Below are 21,088 nucleotides of genomic sequence, written 5' to 3' on the forward strand. Positions count from 1 at the left end.
GAGGGAGACAGTTTTGATTTATTGATGTTGCTTTGTGAGAACAAATTTATAGCTCAGGGAAGCAGCTTCTGAGGGGAATATCAAATGGTTAAAAGGTTACAAACTAGCTTTGATGTCAGATGGCAGCAAGAATGTTGGGAGAAGGCGAGCACCAAGCTCTGTTTGTGTATAAACTAAAGATCAGGTACCTGGCTTTGAGCTTGGTGTTCAGTGGGGAGCTCATCTTGGGGCCATAGTTGGGGGATCTCTGCTGAAGTCATGGGGCTGGCACTGGAGATTAGGCAGGGGTTTGGTGACTCCTTTGTACCATGGACATACAGCTTTTGTTTTCCAGGGAGCTAAGAATAGATGGCTGCACCAGCACCTTGATCTTTAAATGAAAAGCCCCTGGGGCAGGAAATCCAAGTCTACTGGAACTAGAGCACCTCACTTTGTTCCAGCATGACCTGGCTTGCCCCCTCTTAGTTCTTTCCTTGATCCCAGTACCTCATCCACTATCCTTTTTTTCCTCCTCCTTTACCCCCCCCCCCAATGTGCTATTTCAAGGAAGACAACACATAAAACTTCCTTATTTTCCAACTCTGGCAGAAGGGAAAGAAAGGGACCCTCATCCTGATGCTAAGCGGCTGTGGTAGAAATTATCGGGCAGGCAGTGGCTATAGACTTTTCTCTTTGATTTGGTTCAGTCATGTCAGGAAGTAAACAGAATCTGGCCTCTTAGAATTTCTTATTGAAATAAGATACCAGCCAAAATGTTGGTATAGTTGATTCCCTGTCCTATAATGGTTAAAAGCAAGTAGATGACTTGAGAAGGTTTACAGGTAGCTCAGCTTGATCCGATAATCTCCATCTTCTCCAATGCTGCTGTTTCTAAAAATCAAGAAGCTGGATGGAGAGAAGAGAAAGCTCAGTATCTTCAAGTTAGACTACTAAACCACTTATCAACAGTAACCATGCTCTATCCTACCTAGGGTTAGATTCATAACTAGGCCAGTGTGTTCACTTATCGAAAAAAAAAAAAAAAAATTGGTTTCAGTGTACCCTGTTTGTTTGTAGAAATTTCTTTTCACATCCCTCAGCCCCGCACTGAGAAGTAAGGCCAGTGGTTCCTTACCAGCTGTGGCAACACTTTCTCAAACTGTTCAATGTCAACTTTTTCCTGGTCTTCAGCTTGGGCTTGTCTTATTGCACGAGCTGCAGCTTCTGTTACATGAACATAGAAGAATAAAAGTGAAATTGCGATGGAGTGAAGTACACGATTCTGGCTTTTGGATGTGATTTATAAGCAGCTCAACATGAGAGACAACTGAGCCTCCTGCTTATTTTGCCCAGGAATACTTTGCTACTTTGAGCTGTGAACTCAAAGCCGATACACTTTCCAATTTTCCTCCTTGTAAGTTGTCTTGAATTTTGTGCCAGGTGCTTGCTTTAAGTACCACATATGCTCCTTGAAGGGAAGGAAGAGACTTTTTCATTTTGTCTTTGTATTTCCAGCAACTAGGCATTTCCTCAGCATTTCTTATATACTCAATAAATGCTTGTTGAATTGACTTGAATTGTTATTAATCCAGTTTTTGGGCCTCAGGATTTAAAGCCAATTAAAATGCAAGAAAGCATATTCCATGCAGAGATTAGTTCCTTCTAAGGAACTGGGAGAAATCCAATGTGGCTCTAACACAAATCAGAGATTAGTGAGAATTTTAAAAAGGGAGTCAACTATCAAATCACCTTGGACAAAGATCTTCAGCATTTCCACCATGAGCTGCAGAGCATCTCCACTGACTAGGAAGGAAACAGAATAGAATTACTTGCATGCCCCATCCCTAGAAGCCTGAAATTAAGCATGCTCTGGACTGATTTAGTATCTGCCTTTATCTCTTCATGGACTGGCACCAGCTTTAAGTCTTTTCTGGCCTCATGCCTGGATAATCAATGCCATCTTCCATCTCTTCTTGACCAATTATGCAACCTTTTTTAATCTCTTTGTATCCCGTTGGCATTGAGCACATGCCTGCTCAATATCACTGGGGGGAAGGATCAGGTGCTGTGCTAAGTGGATTCTCAGTGCCACCAACTTCAGAAGATTCTGATTCTAAAACCTGGCTTCTAAGTGGAAAATCACCTTTGCCTTTTATGAACTTAAGTCTGTAAACAGAACCAAGAGAAAACTTCCACAATAACCACAATGCCATAAAAGAGAACATACTAAAAGACACTTGATCTTGAGTTCTTACTGAACTCCAAACAATGTAGTAGCCTACTATGAGTTCAGAGTGTGAAACCTGCTTCTCTCCTCATCAGCAAAGGTCTCTAGGTGTGAAATGAAGTCTGGGTTGTCAGACATGGATTATATGTTAGCTTGTTTTTAGTTTCATTGTGCTCCTGAATTATCAGAGAAGGTTCTGTTTGGGGAGTTGGGAGGGCATCTCCAATAATTTAAAGGGGGAAAGAAAGCTTTGATTTAAAAAACAAATTAAGAAAGGGAAAAAAAATTACCTTTGCATCTGTCATCCTTAAAGTGTAAGAACAGCAACTTGTTGACCAGCTCCTGTGGGAAAAAAAAGAGTAAGAGTTGGGAACATATGGTAACCACCAGCTACAAAAGTAAAATCTGCTTCTGCCATTCTCCTGTTTTTCCCTCTCTGTTTCCTCCCCACCCCTCAGCCATTGCTAGGAAGGGTCCCATCTACAATCCCAAATACTACAGTGAAAAGCATAAATACATTTAAATATTATCTGTCTTCCAAGTCTCTTTTAAGTCCTTTTCTAAGCTTGGTGGTGGTGGTGATAGATCTCCAACTTCAGGTCCAAGTATCAATTTACTGTCAGCTTGGGTATCCTATAGGAATAATAGCAAGATGAAGAACTTAAGGTAGGAACATATAATAGGATTTGGCAGTGTTAAAAATTGTAGAATGAAGATCTGCCACATGTAAAAGCCTAAAGCTGATTTAAGATAATTGAAAGAAAGCAATTACAGCTAGAAGAATGAAAGGGCAGAAATCTTATGGGAAATAATGAAAAAAGTCAGAAGTCTTCAAATTATACCACAAAGCAATAATTATCGAGATGATTTGATGTTGGTTAAAAAAAAAAAAAAAAAAAAAAGATCAATCAGTGAAAAAATTTGGGGATATCTAACATAGAAGCAAACATAATAGCATAATGTTCAATAAGACCGAAGACCTGAGATTTAGAAGGAACAATTAATTTGACAATAAGTAGAATGTAATGTGGCACAAATTAGGTTTAAACCAACATCTCTTTTAAAAAGGCCCAAATGCATAAGACTTAGTTACAATGGATGAAATAAATAAGAGGAACAAGTAAGTAAGCAATTGTGACTCTTGACATCCATAAATAAAGGAATTGTTGTTTATGAAGTAGAAGAATAGAGAGGAAGATTAAAAATGGACATTTTATTACATAAAATTAAAACTCTGCATAAACAAAACCAAAATCATTAAAAGGAAAATGTAATGGGAGAAAAAACATTTGAAGCAAGTTTCTCTGATAAAGGTCTCACCTAAAACAGTGTGCATCTCAAAAGTCTTAGTGCAATTCTAAGCAATTAAAGCTTAAAATTTTGGAATATCCTGCATAGAAAGACGTGATTTAAATCTACAAGAACAAAAGACATTCCCCATTTGATAAATGATTAAAGGATGTGAATAGGTGATTTTCAAGGAAGTTTATCAAAAAGCATATAAAAATATGCAGTGGAATATTATTGTTCTGTAAGAAATGCCCAACAGGAGGAATATAGAGAGGCTTGGAGAGACTTACATCAACTGATGCTGAGTGAAACGAGCAGAACTAGGAGATAATTATACACTTCAACAATGATACTGTATGAGGATGTGTTCTGATGGAATCTTCAACATAGAGAAGATCTAATCCAATTCCAATTGATCAATGATGGACAGAATCAGCTACACCCAGAAAAGGAACACTGGGAAATGAGCGTAAACTCTGAGCATTTTTTTTTTGTTTGTTTGTTTTTTTCCCAGATTATTCTTAGCTTCCGAATACAATTCTTCCTTTGCAACAACAACAACAACAAAATTCGGTTCTGCACATATATATTGTACCTAGGATACACTATAACATTTAATATGTATGGGAATGCCTGCCATCTAGGTGAGGGGGTGGAGGGAAGGAGGGGAAAAATTTGGAACAGAAGGGAGTACAAGGGATAATGTTGTAAAAAAAAAAATTACCTATGCATATGTACTGTCAAAAAAATGTTAATTATAAAATTAATTTAAAAAAATATGCAGGTCACTTATAGAGAAATATAAATTAAAGCAACTTCATCCTCATCCATCAGATTGGCAAAAAAAAATTTTGATTTTATCAAACTAAAAGCTTTTCTACAAACAATGCAGCCAAGATTAGAAGGAAATCAGAAAGCTGGGAAACAATCTTTACAGCAAATGTTTCTGATAAAAGCCTCATTTCTCAAATATGTAGAAAACGGAGTCAAATTTATAAGACTATAAGCCATTCTCCAATTGATTAATAATCAAAGGGTATAAACAGGCAGTTTTCAGTTGAAGAAACCAAATCTGCCTGCAGGAATATGAAGAAATGCTCTAATTTTAAATTAGAGAAATGCAAATTAAAACAACTTTGAGATACCATTTCACACCTATCAGATTGGCTGATGACAAAAAAGGAAAGTAATAAATGTTGGAGAGGATGTGGGAAAACTGGAACACTAATGCATCGATGATGGAATTTTGAACTGATCCAACAACCTGGAGAACAATTTGGAACTATGCCCAAAGGACAGCCAAGCTCTGCATACCTTTTGATCCAGCAATACCACTATTAGGTCTGTATCCCAAAGAGATCATAAAAATGAGGAATGGACCTACATGTACAAAAATATAGCTGCCCTTTTTTGTGGTGGCAAAATATTGGAAATTGAGGGAAGGCTATCATTTGGGGAGTGGCTGGACAAGCTATGGTATTATGAGTATCGTGAAATACCATTATGCAGTCAGAAATGTTGAATAAACAGATTTCAGAAAAACCTGGAAAGCCTTGCATGAACCCATGCAAATGAGCAGAATCAGGAAAACTGTGATGATCAACTGAATTATTCAGCTCTTCTCAAGAACATAGTAATCTAAGACAAGTACAAAGGATTTGCTTGAAGGAAAACACTATCCAGATAAAGATGAAGAACTCTAAATGCATATTGAAGCATAATTTTTTCACTTCATTCTTTCTTGTTTTTCTTTTGATCAATTTTTTTTCATAACTGTAACTAATATAGAAATATGTTTTACATAATTGCACATGTATAAAATATATCAAACTATCATCAAAATATCATCAAACTATCAAACTATATCCCCAGAAAAGGGAAAGGAAGGGAGAAAAATCTGGAACTCAAAATCTTATAAAAATAAATGCTAAAAATTTCCTTGATGTGCATTTTAAAGCGATAAGAAAGGAGAATGACAAATGTTGGAAGAACTGCAAAAATATAGACATTCTAATATATTACTGATGGAGCTGGGAGTTGGTCAAGCCATTATGGAAAGCAATTTGTAACTATACCCAAAAAGTCATTAAACTTTGACCCAGCAATATCATTAGGCAAATGCCACTACCCAAAGATATCTTGTCTAAAAAAGAATTAATAATGGATCATTTCTAAATGCCCAGATATGAAAGGGAAATTGCTGAATCTCCTGCTGACAAGGGTGTATAGAAAACCCCCAATAAAGAGTAAAATCAAAGGCCAAAGACAATATTTCTATATGGGTAATTGAAAGAATCAGTACACATTTTCCACACAGATGTGAGATTATTAAAGTGATCTGATAAATATACTGCTCTGATCATATTTCTCTAATCAAAGCTTTATCTTAAGCCACTCACTTTTGCGTAGCCAAATAAACCTTGTTCTAGTTATGTCTTTTCTCCTGCTACTTATGTACATTTCTCCTCTTCATTAGACTATATGATACTTGAAAATGTTGTCTACCATGCATTCCCCTTGCAGTTCACCATAACACATTCAAATCAATGTTTGTTAAACGAATTGAAGAACAGTTGTAAATTTTGACATCCCAGAAGCACCCTTGTGGAATTCCATCAAATAAAGAGCAATTAAGTAGGTTGGAGGTAGCTAAGTTGATTTTTATCCCCCCTAGAATAACACTGTAGTAGTTACTATGAGTAGAAACATATAACTCCTCTTCATCAGTAGGATGGATAACTAAGATCATGGGAACTATTACCCCACCACCCCCCAAAAAGTGTGTTCTTAGCACCACCTGCTGGTTAGTTCTGGAAATGAGATTTTACCCAAGTGCTTGATCATTACAGCATTCAAAAAGCAGAGTGAAAGATGGCAGAGAGATTCCCCCCCCCCCCCCCCCCATTTAGGGTTGACCAGAACTCTCTCCAGCTTCTCTCAGAATTGACCCTAGGTCAAGTCTCTGAATGAATTTTGGAGTGATAAAACCCACAAACATTGGGAAGATAATTTCCCAGCTTAAGATATCTTGAAAGGATTTCAGGAAAGGTCTATCTGAATTTGGCAGGGATAAAAAGAGCCCAGTCAGGTGTGGTACAGAGAGGCAAGGCAAAAGTGGGAGTATCTAGCAGGCTCTTAGCCAAAGTATAGCTAACAATAGGTGACGAGAAGATAAGAACACTAAAACCAGAAGAGAACAGCAATGGCAAAATGCCCATGTGTGCAGCCTCAAAGAGATGTGAACTGCTATCAAACAAAAAAGGTTCTCTCAGAAGAGCTCAAAAAGGATCTTAAAAGAGAGAGAGAAGAAAAATGGGGAAAAGAAGTGAAATCCATGCAGGAGAATTATGAAAGTTTTGGAGGAAAAAGCCAACATCTTGGAAAAGAAAGCACAGAAAATGACTGATGAAAACAACTCTTTAAAAAAACAAATTTGGCAAAATTAAAAAAAAAAAAATCCACTGAACAAAACTTTAAAAGTACAATTGGCCAAAATGCAAAAGGAAGTAAAAAGGCTAACATAAAAATAATTCCTTAAAAATTAGAATTGAACAAATGTAAGTGAATGACTCAGTAAGATTATAACAGCATTCATATAGTGCTTTTTTAAGGTTTGCAAAACATTTTAAAAATAGTATCTCATTTGATCCTCACAACAATCCCTATTGTCTCCATTTCACAGTTGAGGAAGCTGAGACAAAGGTTTAAGAGACTTGAAGCTGAACTCCAGTCATCTTTACTCCAGGTTCAAAGAGCTACCAAATCTCATGTATTATAAGTCATAATCATTCTATTCATTGGTTTTGTTCAACTTATTTAAGGGAAAATGTACTTTAGGAGGAAAGATGTCACTTTTTAATTTGGCAATACCTTGGTAACAAAAGTTAAAATAGAAGACTCAGTGAACATCAATGTCCATGCCAGGGTTTTTTAGCCTACACTTTGCTAAACAGTGGAAATCACCACACAATGACTCAAGATAAGTACAAAGGCTTTATGAAATAAAATATCCATAACCAGATAAAGAAATGATGAACTCAGAATGCAGATCAAAGCTTTTTATTCTATTTTATCCTTTCTTGTGTGTGTTTTTTAATTTGTTTCTTCTTTCACAACTGTGACTAATATGGAAATAGGTTTGATATGATAACACATGTAGAAATACATCAAACTGCTTGTTATCTTCAGAAGGAGGGGAGGGAGAAAATCTTATAAAAGTTAATGCTAAAAATTTTCATAAGTAACTGGGGGGAAAAACAAAAAAAAATGTAAAAATCCCATGGGGGTACAAAGAAAGGGAAAAGACAGTTTCCTGCTTTCGAGGAGCTCATGCCCTAAAGGAGAAGACAACATACAAATAACTCTGCAAACAACTGATACATAGGATAAACTGGAATTAAATAATGGAGGGAAAGCACTAACATTAAGAGGGCATGGAAAAGGTTTCTTTTAGACAATGGGATTTCATCTGGGATTTTTAGGAATCAAAGAGGTAGGAGTATATAGACTCCTCAACATGTTTTAAGTATGAATTGAAAGACCTAACAAAACTAATTTTGTGCTATTTAGTTATTGAAATATTTTTTAAAACAGGTTCATGGACCTCCAGATTACAAAATGCTCATTTAAAGGCTAAAAGTTTAATAAGAAGAACCTACAGGATTTGTTTTGTTTATGCCCAAGAGGGTTTTCTTTTGTTTTTTCCCAATGGGGGAGGTGAGGAGGTAAAGAAAATATGTGCTTGTTAATTGAAAAAGAAAAAACAAAGACTAAGAGAGCTCAGGAAAAATATAACAAGAAGGGGAAAAAAAAAGTATCACAAGGCCCGAAGAGAGGCACCAGGCCAAGAGGTAGTAGCAGTAAAGGAAAGAGAAGAGGGACCTGGTTTTTGTCAAACTGGTTCATAAAACTGTTGACAGGCCATAGGTGTCTATTTATGGTCTAGCTTCCAACATCCAAGCCTCTTTCTATTTCTATTTCTCACTATTACCCAAGCAATGCCTCTAGCCTTTTCATCCACCAGAGAGCACAACTGAGAGAGCCTGCCTATAAATCAATAATAATATATGACAGATTTTAAAAAATCAAGTCCCTTTTCCCTCTGTTTATCCAAAAGATCTGCATGTTAAAGTTAGCAATCCCTTCAGTGCCCTATCCCAAAACTTCATCTTGATTTTCCCAAGATCATGCTAGTGGAGTGTAAGCTCAACATAATGCCTATCATAAAAATCATAAGGATTGCCAGCTCCTTCCTACTTTTCCTTTGATCCTAAACCCTTTCATTCTTTCTGATTTTTCTACCCATAGCCCTGCATAGCATTTTGTACTGGAGTGGATTTTAGTGGTAGGTGAATAAAAATAGCCTTTAAAAAGGTGAAGGGTTTTCTGTACTGGAAATATGAGAGATTTGTATTAATAATTAGATTATATCATAACACATTTTATTATAGATATATTAAGAGAGTGTAATGGCATTAGAACTTCACCTTAGTCATGGCTCCCCTAGGAGTTGTGTGTTGATTCTGTAGCAGAAAGTAGCATTTATATATTCATATTCTCTTCATCTTTTCCTATTAGTAAAATTGGTTTTTAGAAGGATTTAAAAATTCCTGAGCTTATTTCATTTTAAACCTTGAATGGATTTAAATTCCAAGTACAGGACTTTATATTTTATTCTGAAATAGCAGAATGGAGTTTACTGATTAAAGCTGTGACGTGGTTAGTCACTCAACGATATTAATTAAGCACCTATTTTGTTCTATGCACTGAGCCAAGTACTAAGGATACAAAGAAAAGTAAAAGTCAGTTACTACCATTAAGGAATGCAAAATTTAAGCAAACAAATATGTTCAAATAAGCTATATTCAAGATAAAAAAGGAAAGGAAAAAGGAAATTTCAGGCATTGAGAATAGTCATAGAAAATTCCTTAAATGAGAGACAGAGTATATTCTATATATATATATAGAATAAGGTATAAAAAGACTGGAAAGTTAGGAAGGGCTGGATTATGAAGAGTGTTCAGAGAAACATCCCATATTTTAGAAAAATGATTTTGCCAGCCATGTGATGGATAGAACAGAGTGGGGAGAAACTTGAAGCTTGTGCTTATAGTCCAGGTAAGAAGCAATGAGGTCCTTAAAGTGGTGAGTAGAAAGAGGAGGACAGATACAAGAATTACTCTGAAGGTAGAAATGACAAGATCTGACAACTAATTGGCTATTTGGAGGGAGAATAGAATTTAGGATGACACCAAAGTTGAAAACCTGGATATTTGAAAGAATCATGACATCTTTGAAAGAAATAGAGATGTCTGAGCCTGGTATACCAGGCAGAAGGTTGCTGCTCCCACAATCACTCAGCCTGGCAATTGAGTAACCAAGACCCAGGGCTCCCGGGCCTTTACCAAAATTAGATTTCTAAAGGGGAAAAAAATATAAGTAGGATAAACGGTTTACTCTAAATGGTGGGAAATTTCACCAAAATTAGGTCTTCACAAAAAATAAAAATGGAGCAAACAACTCAATCATCTGTGGAGATTGTTTACAATATAATTCATTTCATATTTACAGTAAAAATGGCAATAAGAAAGGTTGTGCAAAGGTCTAGATCTGTCCCTTTTTCACTCATCCCTATCAAATATATGAATAGCATATCAGATGAAACAGTGATGAATAAAATCAAATGCCTAGGTAAGTGAGGCTTGGAGAGGCAATACACACCAGGGAAGTCAATGTAAACCCTAGTGTGAAGTTTGCAAACACTGGAATACAGGTCAAAATATTGTACAAATGTAAGAAAATACTGAAGAAAATGGGAAAAAAAATTAAGAAAAACTAAAATGGTAAAATGTAAATTCAGAAAAATAATTCCACAACAAGAACAAGCAGCGCCTCAGGAGAAAAATAATAATAATAACGATCACAGGGACTAGAAAAACTAGAAAAAAAAACAAAAAAACAAGTGAATGAAGTGAAGCAAAAGAATACAACAAAATTAGATTTCTAAAGGGAAAAAAAAATAGAAGTAGGATAAATAGCTTATTTTAAGTGGTGGGAAGTTTAACCAAAATTAGGACTTCATGAAAAATAGAATGGAGCAAACAACTCAATGACTCCCTGAGGCAATAAGAAATGTTAGAACAGAGTCAAAAGATTGGGGTAGAAATGGAATAATATAAGCTATTCACTATTATAAGAACACTTGGCCTATAAAACAGATCAGGAAAATCATTAGACTACCTAAAAAAATTACCAAACAAAAAAACCTGGATAGCTTAGTTTAAGAAACTATTAAAGAAAACTGACCTAATTTATCAGAACAATAGAAAAAAAAAGTAAACGTAGAAAGAATCTAACAGTTACTCCCTGAAAGAAACCCCAAAATGAAAACTCCCAGGAGCATTTTAGCCAAAATTAAGATCTTGAAGTCAAAGGAAAAATACTTCAAGCAGCTAGAAATAATTCAATTATCATGGAACCACATTTAGGATCTATGCTGGGAATATGATATTCTAAAAAGGAAAAGCTTACAATCAGGGATAATATACCATGAAAAACTACAGAGAAAAAGAAAAAATGCTGGAACTCTGTCTTCCCAGAAATCAATCAGAGTCAGGATCACTAAACGTCTTTATTCTTGATCTTTTACAGTCAAGGTCAGGGGGTTAGGTCTAACAATCTCACACACACCTTTCTCCCTCAAACGCCAGGAGGGACTTCTCCCACACACGTCACTTCCCCCCTCTTTGTCCCACCAATAAAGTCAGCACAGAACAGCTGGGGAAGGTCAACCTTCAAACAAGTTAATAGGGAACTGTCCAATTGGCAATTAGTCTCACGTGCTTCACTATCCAAGTGCATTGCTCAGTTCTAGCCCTTTACACCTTTCCTAACAAAGACCAGAGCTGAATAGAGATTTCTAAATGCCCAGAAAGTTATACATATCTGTGCAATCTGAATTAAATATAATGATAAGGTGCTCACATTCAAAAAGAATGAGAAACAAGTCTCTTTAGAAGTTCACTATCTTCAAAGAAGAGGGAATTTAAATGAACATAAGGTTTGGGTTAACAAGAAAAAGGAATACATTAATGAAGAAATGAGGAAGAAAGAGAAGGAGCTTTTATTTCAAATGATTGATGTATTCAAAAAAGAATATTCAGGAACTGCTAGGTGGCTCCTGAAGTCAAATCCCACCTCAGATGCTTAACATTTACTAGAAAAAAGGAAAATGGGAAGAGGATATGGGGAAAAGAGAGATACTAATGCCCTGTTTGTAGAGTTATGAACTGGTCTAACCATTATGGAGAACAATTTGGAACAACATCCAAATGGCTAAAAACTATGCATACTATACTAGTTCTGTAATCCAAAGAGATCAAAGAAAATGGAAAAGGACTTAAATCACAAATATATTTTAAAATAGCTTTTTTTGTGTGTATGGTGGCAAAAAACTGGAAATTGAGGAGATGTCCATCAACTGGGAAATGGCTGAATAAGTTTTGCTATTTGAACGTAATGGAATACTACTGTTTTGTAAGAAACGATGAGCAGGCTGATTTCAGAAAAGCCTGGAAAGATTTATGTGAACTGATGCTAAGTGAACAGAATCAGAAGAACAGGATACATAGTGATAGCAATATTATAACTATGATCAACTATTAAAGATGCAGCAACTCTGATCCAGATCAATTCCAAATTGATCCAAGACAATTCCAAAGGACCCAAAATGAAAACTGCTACCTACTTTCCAAAAAAAAAAAAACCAAAACCCCCCCCCAAAACTGATGAACTCTGAGTGCTGATTAAAAACTACTTTTTTCACTTAAAAAAAATTACCATCTGAGAAATCTGTATTTTATCCTAGATGCAAAAGGTAAGAACAGAGGTATGTTATGATTAAACTTGTTCTTGAGATTTATTTTGACACTATAATGAGAGGTGACAAAAGCCTCAGTATAATAGCTATATAGAAGACAACTAAGAGATGTGATTCAATATATCAATAACCAAATTAACAAAAACCATATGATCATCTCAATAGATGCAGAAAAAAATTTGATAAAATCTAACATCCATTCCTATTAAAAATACTTGAGAGTATAGGAATAAGTGGACTTTTCCTTAAAATAATCAGTAGCATCTATTTAAAACCATCAGCAAGCATCATATGTAATGGGGATAAACTGGAACCATTCCTAATAAGATCAGGAGTGAAACAAGATTGCCCATTATCACCATTACTATTCAGTATTGTATTAGAAATGCTAGCTTTGGCAATGAGTTGAGAAAAACATTAAAGGAATTCAAATACGTAACAAAGAAACCAAATTTTCACTCTTTGCAGATGATATGATGGTATACTTAGAGAACCCCAGAGATTCTACTAAAAAGCTATTAGAAATAATCCACACCTTTAGCGAAGTTGCAGGATACAAAATAAACCCACACAAATCATCAGCATTCTTTTATGTCACTAACAAAATCCAACAGTTAAGAGTTACAAAGAGAAATTCCATTTAAAGTAACTTATCTACCAAGGGAAAGTCAGGAACTATCTGAGCAAAACACTTTGCACACAAATAAAGTCAGATCTAACCAATTGGAAAAATATTAGGTCCTCTTGGATAGGGCGAGTAAAATATAATAAAGATGATAATACTACCTAAACTAATCTGTTTATTTAGTGCTATATCAATCACACTCTTAAAAAAGTAGAAAAAAGAACAAAATTCATGTGGAAGAACAAAAGGTCAAGAATTTCAAGTGAACTAATGAAAAAAAAATCAAATGAAGGTGGCTTAGCTGTACCTGATCTAAAACTATATTATAAAACAGTGGTCATCAAAACCATTTGGTATGGGCTAAGAAATAGACTAGTTGATCAGTGGAACAGGTTAGGTTCAAAGGACAAAACAGTCAATAACTTTAATAATCTAGTGTTTGACAAATCCAAAGATGAGAATTCACTGTTTGACAAAAAATGCTGGGAAAATTAGAGATTTGTATGGCAGAAACTAGGTATTGACCTGCACTTAACACCATATACCAAGATCAGGTCAAAATGGATTCATGATTTAGACATAAAGAATGAATTTATATATAAATTAGAAGAAAATAGGATAGTTTACCTCTCAGACTTGTGGAGGAAGAAGAACTAGAGATCATTACTGATCACAAAATAGAAAATTTTGATTATATTAAGTTTAGATATAAATGATAATTACTTAGCAGTTATGAAGTAGTGGGGTCTGAAATAGGGCTGTAAGGGATTGAGAAATGAGGAAATGGAAGAGTCAGCATTCGCCAGTATCACTTCTGAATGTGGCTAACACCAGATTAAAATGTAATTGGGAAAAGCTTAACAAAATAAAAAAAAATACAAAAAAACACTGATAAAGTTGGGTTAAATCAATATATGGCCCTTGTTTATTGTTTAGAGACCCTAGTTTCTCCTTTCCCAACAGTCCTAAAATATTTGGCGTTTTCCTTCACCTCTTTCATGCCCTATTTGGTACTATAAATTCTCCTATATCTTCTTTGAGGTCATGTGTGCTTTGTTATTTCCAAACATTCATTTTCTATTGTTTTGTGGTCACTGCAATTTCATTGTTTCTTTAGAAAAATTAGTATATTCTATTATATTCATGTACCCCTTGTTTAGCTAGTCTCCAACTGATATCCAACTGATATCTAGTCTGTTTCCAGTTCTTTGCTATTACAAAAGTTCTACTGTAAATATTATGGGGCATATAGATCCTTTCTTTTTTTAATCTCCTTTGGATAAATGCCTAGTGGTGGAATCTGGGTTTAGGCACTTTACAAAATGTCATTTTAAAGCTTACAAAGCACTTTATATTTGCGCTCTCTCTCTCTCTCTCTCTCTCTCTCTCTCTCTCTCTCTCTCTCTCTCTCTCTCTCTCTCTCTCTCTCACACACACACACACACACACACACACACACACACACACATACACACACACACAAATCTCATTTGAATTTCACAACTACAGGTTTTTATCTTAATTTTTCAGATGAGGAAATTATGTATCAGAGAGGCTAAATGATTTGGCCTCAAACTATTATAGTCACAAGACAGGATGTGATCTAGTTGTTCCTGATTCACTATACCACACATGTCTTTTCTCAAGCCCATTCAGGAAATACCCATGTATTGAGTATTAACAGAGGGGACAGCTAGGGGGCTCCGTGGTCAGGACCTGCTTGGAGTCAAGCCCTGAATTTAAGGATTTCAAATCTGGCCTCAGACAATTCCTAGCGGTGGTGTAGAAGACAAGCTGGATCCTAACCTTGGGTCACAGAACAGCTTATGAAAATGACTAACCTAAACATTTCATAAAATCACTAAAATAGGTAGGTTTAGATTGACTTATCCTGTAAGTTACCACCAGGTAACCAAGTTTCTGTTTTGACTAATTCTATTTTTAACACATCCTGTGGCTAAGCTGCTCTAAGAAAAAGTTTCTGTTGTTACCCATGCTATTTGGCCCATTAGTTTTGGGGAAATAAAGCTTTGAATTAAAGAGAATCCGTGCCACAAGGAACCAAACACCCTCGTGCAGCATCGTGACCCTGGGCGAGTCATTAAACCCTGTTTGCCTCAATTGCCTCATCTGTAAAACAAGCTGAAAAAGGAAATGACAAACCGCTCCAGTCTCTTCGCTAAGAAAACGCCAATGCACACGAAACTGATAAACGTGAAACTGACTAAACAATAACTGCACTTGCCAGGCACCGTGCTCCAAACTGGAGATACAGCCTCTGCCCTCAAGGCACGCAGTCTACTTGGGGAGACCCTATGCGAGCAACTGTGTACCGATTCTAAACGGATAACCACAGAGGGAGTCACTAAAAATAAGCAGGACAGGGCCAGATTCTCTCAGGTGAGATTTAGCAGGACTTGAAAGAGGCCAGGCAAGCCGGGATACGGAGAGGAGGAGGGAGAGCACTCCAGGCAAGAGGAACAGCCCAGGGAAACCACTGCGAGAGGGCGTGTCAGGGGCGAGCACCAGCACGCAGGCGGCCGGCCACAGAGCTCGCAGAGAGGAGTCAGGTGTCAGAAGCCTCAGGAAAGGTTTCAGAGCCAGGGGAGTTGCATTTGATCTGCGGGTGACAGGACTGTAATAACCAGGGCAGTCTACAGGGGGGTGGAAGGGCCAGGATCAGACCTTTAAGGAGATCGTTATTTTTTTTTTCCAAAAGAAAGCATCTCCGCTCTTATTTCCAAATAAGTCCTGTCTCCTGCGCCCTTCCTAGCCCCAGGCGACCCCCGTCCCATTTTTGCTCCGCAGTCTCCGGGGAACACTCGCCTCCCAAAACGCAGACAAGTCCTTACCTTCCTAAAGCTAGGGCCGTCTTCCTCCATCTAGACAGCCGAAGTCAGCTTACAGCTCAGGGATCCCGCCCCAGGTATCGAACCAGCCAATGAGAAAGGGCGGCGGGAAGAAGCAAGAGGCACCGCGGGCTGCGGCTCTTAGCTCTTAGTCCAAGCAGCTCCCGAAACCGGCGCACGCGTGTTCTCGCCTCTTTCATCCGCCCACCACGGGTCTCTTAAGCAAGACCCCGTGAGGGTTCCTGGGACTTGTAGTTCCTACCGCCTCCAGGTCCAGGCTGAACTACCTTTCCCAGCGCACCCCGCACTTCCTGGTTACCGAGGCGCTGCTGGCGGCGGCCGGTGAGTGAGTTGACGGTTCCTCCTAGCGAGTGAGGGCGCTGGAGTGTGGCTGGGGGGTGGCCTCGAACCCACGCCTGTGGTGGGGGGTGTGGGGAAATGGAAAAGCACATGGGACCCCACGACCTATGCTAGCCTCCTACCCTGTAAGCGGGAGTCAGTAACTGCGCCCACCTTCCTCTAGAATTTTGGGGACGGGGGAGCACCACGTCATCGACCCTTCACTCCGCTGGCCCCTCTCTATCCTTGTCCCTCCTCCCTCATTCAGTGTTCCCTCTATGCCGTCTCTTGTTTAGTCACTCCCCCCAGGACACCAGTTCTTCTCCAATGCACTCCTCTTTCCATTATCCCCTTTCCCATTCAGTGCCTCTCCCCCCCTCCCCTCCCCCCCGCACAGCACTTGCTCCCCTCATATACTGCCATCTTCATTTTATCTCCTCCCCATCCCCTTCTCTCTCTCTGCCTTTCTTGTCGCTGCCTCCCCCATCTCCCTAATACATCGCTGCTCTCTACACCACCGTTTCCTCTGTGCAGACCCTTCCCTATCCTTTCCATGGGACCCTGTCCCAGCTACACACCGCTCTGTCTTCTATCCCTCTATTTGGCATTCTGTCTAGGTTCCTCTTTATACGAATGAAATGGATTTTATTATAGTTAACTACGTGCTAAGCATTAGAAACTGAAAAATAAGACTGTTCCAACTCTCAAGGAGATCGCTTTCTAACGGAGGTAGTGACCACACATGTGAAGATTTCAGCTGCAATTCACATGGGAAAAGCCTCATGGTCCTTCGGGTACTGAGACAAAGCAGATGGTATTGCCATTGATAAAATTACAGCAGCTTCTGATGGTGAACTATTTGGCGGTGTCAAGGACTCCGGGGCAGAACTTTGTTTTCTGGGTCTTCAGGAGCTGGGCCCATACCACCTGCAGAAGTAGTTGCTAGGCTGCATCTCTACAAGGGCTGACTCCCAGGGTGATGGCTGAGGGCACCGTGCTGGAAGTGTTGCTATTCCCCAGGCTCTTGGGTTCAGAGTCCTGGGTGTCTGCAAGGGGAGATGGAGGTCAAGGTGATGATTGACCTGCCTGGCCTACGCTTGCCTCCTGTCTCTTCCCCAGGATGCTGAGTTACTCCAGATTGGCTGGGTTGCCTGCTTTTGTATGTGGTAGCTGCTTGATGACGATGGCTATCCCTTTCCCCACAGAAGTTGCTTTCCCATACAATTGCTGTGAGAGGAGTCTGAGGTAGAACTGGATTGATGGATTTTGGGCATGTTCCTATTCCCAGGGCTCTTGTATTTATCCACTTGTTGGCAATTATTGCTGGTAACCATAAGGAAGTAGTCTTCTCCACAATGATTTCTTCTTTCACTGATGGCTGTGGGTCTTGAAGTTTGGGAGATACCGGTATTCCCTCTGCCATTCTTGGATTCAGGGTTTTAGTTCGTCTTCACTGGAGTAGAGGGAAGACAGTAAGATTGATGATGATGTGATTTAGACATAAAAGAGTGATATAAGCAAATTAGAAAAACAAAGGATAGTCTACCTCTCAGATTTGTAGAAAAAAGAAGGAATTTGTGGCCAAACAAGAACTGGATTACATTATAGAATGCAAAATTTCAAGTTATTTTATTAAAGGTTTTTTTTTAAGTTAAAAAGTTTTTGTATAAATAAAACCAATGCAGCCAAGATTAGAAGGGAAGCAATAAACTGGGAAATTTTTTTTATTTTTTTATTAAAAGGTTCTGGTAAAGACTTCATTTAAAATATATAGAGAATTGATTAATTTATAAGAATTCAAATCATTCTCCAATCGATAAAAGGTCAAAGGATATGAACAGACAGTTTTTACATGGAAGAAATTGAAACCATTTCTAGTCATATAAAAAGGTGCTCCAAATCACAAATGATCAGAGAAATGCACAAGAACTCTGAAGTACTACTACATATCTCTCAGATTGGCTAAGATGGAAGGAAAAAATAATGACAAATGTTAGAGGGGATGTGGGAAAATTGGAACACTTATACATTGTTGGTGGAGTTGTGAACTGATTCAACTATCTTGGAGAACAATTTGGAGCTATCCCCAAAAGGCTATCAAAATGTGCATATGCTTTGATCTAGCAGTATCTCTACTGGATCTGTATCCCAAAGAGTTAATAAAGGAGAGAAAAGGACCCACATAGACAAAAAAGTTTGTGGTAGCCTTTTTTGTAGTGGCAAGAAACTGGAAACTGAATGGGTGTCCATCAGTTGGGAAATGAAGTTATGGTATATGAATGTTATATAATATGATTGTTCTATAAGAAACGATCAGTAGGATGATTTCAGGGAGGCCTGGAGAGACTTACATGAAGTGATACTAAGTGAAGTAACCAGGAGATCATTGTACATGGCAACAGCAAGATTACATGATGATTAATTCTTATGAATGTGGCTTACATGGCAACAGCAAGATTACATGATGATTAATTCTGATGAATGTGGCTCTTTTCAACAATGAGATGATTCAGGCCAGTTCCAGTGATTTTGTGATAAAGCCATGTGCATCCAGAGAGAGGACTATGGGTACTGAATATGCATCACAGCATATTTTTACTTTTTCTTTGTTGTTTGTTTGCTTTTTGTTTTCTTTCTCACTTTTTCCCCTTTTTGATTTGATTTTTCTTGTGCAGTATGATAATTGTGAAAATATGTATAGAAAAACTGCATGCTTTACATATATTGGATTACTTGCCATCTAGGGGAAGGAATAGAGGGAAGAGAGGGGGAAAATTTTGAAATATGAGGTTTTACAAGGGTGAATGTTGAAAATTATGTATAAATTTTGAAAATAAAAAAACTTTATTAATAAAAACATTATGATGATGGTTTGCCTTTTAATATGCTCAGGACTGCATTGTACTCTTCAACTTTCTTGGGCCCTTCTTCATTACCCTGGGAAGCACCCCAGTAAAAAAGAGGACCTCCAGCATGACAAGATTATCCCTAGGAACTTCATTTTATATAGTTCTCCTACATGTGTCCTCTCCCTAATTCCCTGGCTCATCCAGTTATTATTAGTACTCTTGTTCTACAATAACTGAAGTGGTATTTTGGGTGGGAAAGGAGAATACAGAAGACGAAAAAGGACCTAATGACTTCTCAACACTTGTCCTATTTTTTCTAATTTCATCCTGCATCCCTTATCTGGTAAGACAGTATCTCCTATAACTAGTATTAGTGTGAATCATTAGAAACCGTACTGTTATTCATCACCTAATCTCATGGCATTTTATAGTCTTCTTTTGCATTTATCAGATTCTGATTTATGTTTTATGTATCTGTGGATATCTTAAGTTAGCAATGGTGAAGACAGCTTAGTCCAGGAACATCATTCAGCTCTACCAAGGATGGAGTGAATCACATCATAACTTGTGAGGCTTTGGAATTGCTAATTCTCTCATTCTGGAATTTCTCCACAGAAAAGTTGGACTATAAAGAACATACTGAAAAAGCCCCTGTAGTTTTCCTGGGACAATGGAGGAGTTCCGTCGTTCCTATAGCCGGCTATGTAAGGACAGTGGAGCTGAGCCCCAGGAAGCAGTCCTCAAGCAACTACATGATTTGCGGGAGGGTCATCGCAAGAACAAGCTGGACCTGGCCACCCAGAGTTTATCAGTTGACACCTGTGGAGCTCTGGGGAAGCTCCTGCAAAATGACATCCTGTTTTCAATGGTCCTCCTAAGTGACTGTATGATGAGTGAAGAAGGTGAATGATGATTCTGGGTACTTGGTCAGAAGCCAGGTTAGATTCTATAAGCTCTGGCTGCTCTTTGGGCTTATGCAGTTCTGATCTCTTTGTCTGAGTTCTGGCCTCAGATACACTTACTTGCTGATATTTCCATCAGCATTAATTTACTGAATATAACTACTGGGTTGCCACTCAGAAGCCAAATCCCCTAAGGCTCCTTTGGCTCTTATGGTATCTCTTCTTCCAACATCACTCTATAGTGGAACAGTCTAGGGAGATGAGAAGAAAGTTTTTCCTTCTTCTGCAAGGGACTTTGGGCCAAATATTTATCTATCTCTCTAGATTTTCACAATAATGAGATTACTATCCTATTCTCTTGCTTCCTCTAGGCAGATACCAAACTCTGTGCATTGGCTTAGAAATAAGCTTATTATGTGATAACAATTTACCTCTGTGAACATCAGTTTCTTTGCTTGAAACTTGACAACCTTTAAGTATATGTTGTTTAAATATAATTTCTTATTATAAATTGGAGAATCCTTACAAGTCTCAGCCTTAGAATTTCCTAACCTGGTAAACCTAGTGTTTGGCTAGCTGATTGTAGTAAGCTGAAGTAGCATTTCATTGCTATGATCAACTTTGGCTCATTTGTATAACTGAACTCTGACCAAACAAAATAAAAAAAATCTCTTTCTTGGGTCTGACCAGTTGCCTGCTGACAGAAAAAGGAGAATATAGGAATGGAATATAGGAGTGACCCAAAGAAGTCATTTATTCCTAGAAAAGAAATAACTTCTTGTTTCTTACAGGATCTAAACTGCTCATACAAGGACTTTGTTCAAACACAGTAGTCAAATATCTGGATTTAAAGGTAAGCAGATAGAAACATAGGGAAAGATAGAGGGGAAAATGGGAATTACTAAATATTTATTGTGAGGTAGTCAGTCTCTGGTGGCCTATGGAACTCAAATTAGCCTTCCCTAAGTATGAATAGTTACAGAGATATTATTTGAATGGCCTAGGTTACATGTCTCACAATTGTGTGTCTAAATGTGTTCTAGACAAACATCTTGAATTCAAAAAAATCCTTAAGTTCAAAAGTAGAGAGCATGTACTTTCTACAGTGCTTAATTCATAGTGTTGAATAAATGAATGATTAAATGGCACT

At 37.8% G+C, this 21,088-nt stretch overlaps 2 protein-coding genes across 2 annotated transcripts in view; one reads left to right on the forward strand and one right to left on the reverse strand.

Annotated features, from left to right (window-relative positions):
• On the reverse strand, positions 1–16,098 carry CENPX (centromere protein X). Its single transcript, XM_074260476.1, has 5 exons — positions 15,852–16,098; positions 2,497–2,548; positions 1,729–1,782; positions 1,115–1,203; positions 1–885 (listed from the first exon to the last, which is right to left on the reverse strand). The coding sequence occupies exons 1-5, from the start codon at positions 15,879–15,881 to the stop codon at positions 871–873; spliced, it is 240 nt and encodes a 79-aa protein (XP_074116577.1). The 5' UTR covers positions 15,882–16,098; the 3' UTR covers positions 1–870.
• Positions 16,076–21,088, forward strand: part of LRRC45 (leucine rich repeat containing 45) — a 16,767-nt gene continuing 11,754 nt past the window's right edge. The window contains exons 1-3 of the mRNA XM_074260467.1: positions 16,076–16,190; positions 19,652–19,938; positions 20,730–20,791. Of these exons, the coding sequence (XP_074116568.1) occupies positions 19,707–19,938; positions 20,730–20,791 (294 nt within the window). The 5' untranslated portion in view covers positions 16,076–16,190; positions 19,652–19,706. The remainder of the gene's footprint in view (positions 16,191–19,651; positions 19,939–20,729; positions 20,792–21,088) is intronic.

Source organism: Sminthopsis crassicaudata, chromosome 4 (genome assembly GCF_048593235.1).
Source record: "Sminthopsis crassicaudata isolate SCR6 chromosome 4, ASM4859323v1, whole genome shotgun sequence".
In the NCBI taxonomy this organism is placed as follows: Eukaryota; Metazoa; Chordata; class Mammalia; order Dasyuromorphia; family Dasyuridae; genus Sminthopsis; species Sminthopsis crassicaudata.